The sequence below is a fragment of the Dreissena polymorpha genome, chromosome 5, assembly GCF_020536995.1.
Source record: "Dreissena polymorpha isolate Duluth1 chromosome 5, UMN_Dpol_1.0, whole genome shotgun sequence".
In the NCBI taxonomy this organism is placed as follows: Eukaryota; Metazoa; Mollusca; class Bivalvia; order Myida; family Dreissenidae; genus Dreissena; species Dreissena polymorpha.
The window spans coordinates 112,310,238-112,315,237 of record NC_068359.1 but is presented as its reverse complement, the minus strand read 5'-3'; the positions used below and the strand labels follow the sequence as shown (position 1 = coordinate 112,315,237).

The 5,000-nt window shown below is 34.8% G+C and overlaps 1 protein-coding gene across 1 annotated transcript in view; it reads left to right on the top strand.

Annotated features, from left to right (window-relative positions):
- LOC127831552 (cubilin-like) overlaps nt 1-5,000 on the top strand; it is a 73,649-nt gene that overhangs the window by 55,828 nt on the left and 12,821 nt on the right. Inside the window, exon 3 of the mRNA XM_052356533.1 lies at nt 4,702-4,823. Within this exon, the coding sequence (XP_052212493.1) occupies nt 4,702-4,823 (122 nt within the window). The remainder of the gene's footprint in view (nt 1-4,701; nt 4,824-5,000) is intronic.

Here is a 5,000-nt window from a genome sequence, read left to right as displayed (position 1 = left end):
GTTTCTCACGTAAGTTATTCGGAACACGTCGTAATCCTTGCACAACTGGTTGAACATGTTCATCAATATCAATGTGTTATTGATAATCCTTCAGTTGTCCGAATCCATCAAAGCACTTTATATGTTAAACAAATACAATTCAGATAAAAACATTAAAAAAACACATAATATTATATTAAAATAAAATAAGGGCGAAATAACCCACTTGTATGGGCGAAACGACCCAGTGCGAAACGACTCAGGGTGACCTAGGCCGAACAAGTTTTAGGGCGTAACGACCCGATAACCCATTTCTAGAATCTTTCGTCTCATTCTCTGTGATGAACACTTTTTTTCAAATAACTAAGCACGAATATTTTCATCAACATCCGTAAAGTTACAGTACACAGCTCTCTGACTCAGTCGCGTTACATATGCTTCTACTGACTCATCAGATGTTTGAGTTAGTCCACGAAACTTGGATCGCTCAAATACAACTTTCACTTTTGGTGTAAAATAGTCATTCAATGCTCGTTTACACACAGAATAAACAGTCTCATCTTCTCATGGATCAGGACTATTCAACGTATAAAATATGTCTTGCACTTCGAGTCCTGCACTGTGAAGAAGCAAGGCTTTCCGTTGTGCATCACTGGCAATACATTTTCCATCTGCATACAGTTCGAACGATCGCAGCCATCTTGTCCACTGAAATCCCAGTGTAGACCGATCTGTTCCAACGTCGAAATAAGAAATTCCCGCAATGTCAGAAATACTAGCTGCTGCAATTTCATATTCGAGGGATCCGTTTTTCACTCGTCGCCAAAATTATGTAGTGTCGAACCCGGCTCGAGGCCGATTACTTAGATTATAATGACCACCAATTCATTCAATTTATTGAAAATAGCTAAAGAAACTTCGGCGAACAGTTTATATAATATTGACTGACCTGTACGCTGAAGCGAACCTCATATCGAACGTCAACCAGAGTCGTAACATACTTATGTCACGCTTTAAATCAAAGACAGTTTTCTTGGATACTTTTTTACATATATTGGTGAATGAATATAAATTACTGCATCGGGGCATATTTTAAGGTTTAAATGTTTCAAATGCATCTTACAATAGATGAAAATAACTCTCATCAGCCTGAAACTCACAATTTTAACGCCATTGTCGCTTTGTCACATGACGAGTTTTCATTTGGATACTTTCTGACGGATCTTGACATTTTTTGCTGAAATTATAAACATAACTTCATTTTCTGAAATCTATTATTTGTAATTAACAACTTACGTCTGGTGGATTAAAAGACTGATTTCAAAGTGAATCAGGTAATTTTGAATAATTTTTACTCTGAGTTTGTATTTACACTAAAATTTGTTTACACAACAAGCAAGAATGATTTAAAATACCGGGAAATGTCATTCTGAATTTGAAAACACTTGTGCGCATTATATTTTACTAAAAATAGAAATAATGTCATATGACCGTGAAATCTCGGGATATTCGCATTTCAAAAATGTCTGTCGCATCGCTGTTTTTCTCGATATGTTAGAACAAAAAAGATAAATTTCAAATGTTTAAGACAGTATTTTGTGAAAGAATATATCTGTGAAATGTGAAAAATGTCAATCTTTCCAATCAAGTGGTTGATTAGGGCCAATGAATGCATTTTAAAGCTGTTTTGGACCGGTCTTTGTTAACTGTCAACTTTTCGGGATATTCTGGTTGACTTACCTAATGGCGTTGGTCCATAACTTTTAAGTCGCGCCAGTCAAAAATCATAAAAAGAGACATTTTAAGTTATGGTAGCCAGAACTTCATTGAAGGTTTCCACATTTAAATAAGCGCCCTCTATACAGGTTCATATCAGGGGATGCAACTCTAACAATAATCCTTGTAACAGTATAACTGAATAACTTCCCTTAGACCATTACTCATAACATTATACGATACTACAACATGATTTTCTTATATGTATAAAGCGAGCACTTTCACAATCGTCTTTTCTAGACCTCAATGCGCAAAGGTTTGGTACTTGGCATGTAACATTTGGTATAGTGGTCCTCTATCAAGTGTGTTCAAATTATGACCCTAGGGTCGAAATTGGTCCCACTCTAAGGCTCTTTAGTTTTCCTTACATGTATTTGGTGATTTTAAAAAAATCTTGTATAAAGCAGCAAGGTCCAGAGGTTTGATGCGTTTCAAACAACTCATCGCTGCAAAGCTTTTTTTCTATATTTCATATGACGTTATAGTGTGGTCTTCAACCAAGTTTAATAAATGTATGCCCCATAGAATCGTAATTAGCCTCAGCCTGAAGTTGACTAGTTTTCGTTATATGCATACATTAAAACGTGTAATGCAGTTTGATATGAATAGTGATGATATTACGCTTTTTAGTTTGAAGTTTTAATGACAAATAGATGTTTTGTGTAACAATTTTCGCCATGGTTCAGTTTAAGCGCCCTTAAACCGGTTTAAACCCCAATGCTATGTTTTGCATTAAACGTTTAAAGGCAGCGAACCCAGCTCTTGAGTGTCCGCTTGCGAAAATACATGTTAAAACGTGTTTTCGGGGGCCACATGATTGATTTACTATGCTTCAATTTATTGATAGTAATGCAACCGCGTTCGCACAAAAAGTACCGTTGTAAGTGGGTGTAATTTATAACAATGATTGTACATTTGTTTTTGTTTTAATAAGTTGTTCGGAAAACATTAATTTAACGATTGAAGCATATTAAGTCGATAATAAAACGCCTTCAATACATTCGCAGAACTGTATTACCACCGAAGTCAGTCGTTAAAAAATCGGGAAAATTTCTAGAATTCCCTCCGTGAACGTTGATGGCTATAACAACATCTGCTTATGTTTTATGCTTTAACAATGAAAAATAAGTTTGCATCTTTTTATAATATTATATTTACTATGCTCTGCAAGAAGCGAATCGAGAAGAAATTGTATGAGGTAATATCCTAAATTCACAGTCTTGATTTTGCCGATTCGATATACCGTTGCCTTTTAATAGAAACTAAATTCGATTACATGTCGATCAATAGGTACTCTTATAAGCATGAAATATACAGATGAATATGTAGGTGGGAACTTAATTTTTCACAACCTTAGTCATTTCTTTTGACAGTTAAGTTGTCTTCATTTTGGCTCAAGTAATTGGTGTACTGTAAAAAGTTGGTACAGAACTTTGTTTCAACCCAACTTGGGTGTTCAACACCAACGAGCGTTTAGTTTTCATCATCAGCAGCAGCATTGTTATTATAATTACTGTTATTATCATAAGAGTTAGAACATAATTGATGTTTGTGTTGGTCATGATGTCTTTGTCGTGTGACTTATTGCAAGGCAATGTCTTTCATAACATAAATAAACGACCTTGAAGTGATTATATGAATAAAACAGATGATCTCCTACTAATGCAACTAGGGTTTCTCCTTATTTACATATTCCATGAAATGCGTTGGTCAACGTGGGTGATAGAAGGGAAAATATTTATATTAAATTAAATAATTTGAAATGATGTAAAACAGGTGAGATTCGCATTTGTTATTCGATAAAAACATGTTTTGTCATGGTTACTTTGGATAAGGAGAAATGTAGACCGCGTTCAAAGTACGTATAAGAGACCTAATCGAATATTTATAAGATATCAGCCATGCAATTCCTTTGGCTTTTAAACGTTTTCCGATTATAACAACTCTAACTGTTGATGGTAAAATTTTAATGTGAACTAACATTTAGGTGACTTAATCATATCATATCAAATTAAAGGCGTTTAACTTAGTGTAATTGTTCATTAAGTTCTGTGTAAAAAACGTTCTGAATGAGCTCTTTAATTGTATCTTTGTTAACGGGGTTTATGTGATTTCCTTGTATGTATTAAGACATTTTATTATATTTTCCTCTAAACCAGCAAGCCTAGACGTTAGGTATTTGTATTGTCACATCGAAAAGTGGTCCTCTACAAAGTGACAGAAGTGGCCTTATCTCGGGATTCACCGGTTTTACATTAACTTATACAGTCTAAAACACAAATCCCGTGATTTTATATTTGTTATCGGGAGCCACTAGTAATATTAAGTCATACATAGAGAAATGCTTTTAAACTTAACAATTGTTCTTGTTTGAAACCGCCCATGACTTTCATGAAGTAGGATGCATGATCTAGAGGTCATCTACACCGAATGCTCAAATGATATCCCTAGAATCAAAGATGCCCACTTCACAAAGATTACATTTTTAATATAGATGTACAACACAATAACCTATTAAATAACCTATTTAATCGTCTCTTCAACAACACTGTCCAGGGCGTTCATATTAAGTATGTAATATCAGATATTGGTCATGTACAAAGTTTGGTAAAAATGGTCGTTTAAACTGGCCGCGACCCAGGTGTCAAATGTTTACTTATAAGCAAAATAACACAACCTGTCTTCTCTTAAGCGCAAGTCCCATAGGTGTTATAATTTGTATGTAATACCAGATGGTGGTTCCGTACAAACTTAGACATACTTAACAGGATATTTAAACTATGACTCATTCTTGAAAAGTAGACCCAGAGGACGGACCTCAAGTTGCGTACCATTGAGCTACAGTTTCTAAGATGAGCTCTCAACGTTTCTCTCGTTGCTTCTTGTGAAAGTCGATACTTTGTATTCAATTGCTCACAATCTTATATCTTTACATATTGGTTACAGGGTTTCTTCGGGAATTAACGGATCCATATGGCGTCATCACAAGCCCTTATTACCCATTGGATTATGAAAACTACAATGATTGTGAATGGGCCATCAGGGCACAAGAAGGCAAAAGGATCAAAGTACATACTTGACTTTTTATCACTGTATTATTCGTTTCAAATAATAGACAGCTTGTTATGTTTGACCGTTACTTTAAGTGTTTAAAGCGATAAATGTGCAATGTTTTTTGTTAAAACATGTTTGGACTTTTATAAAGTACATATTCTTGATAATGTTTTCAAAACAAACGCGCATGC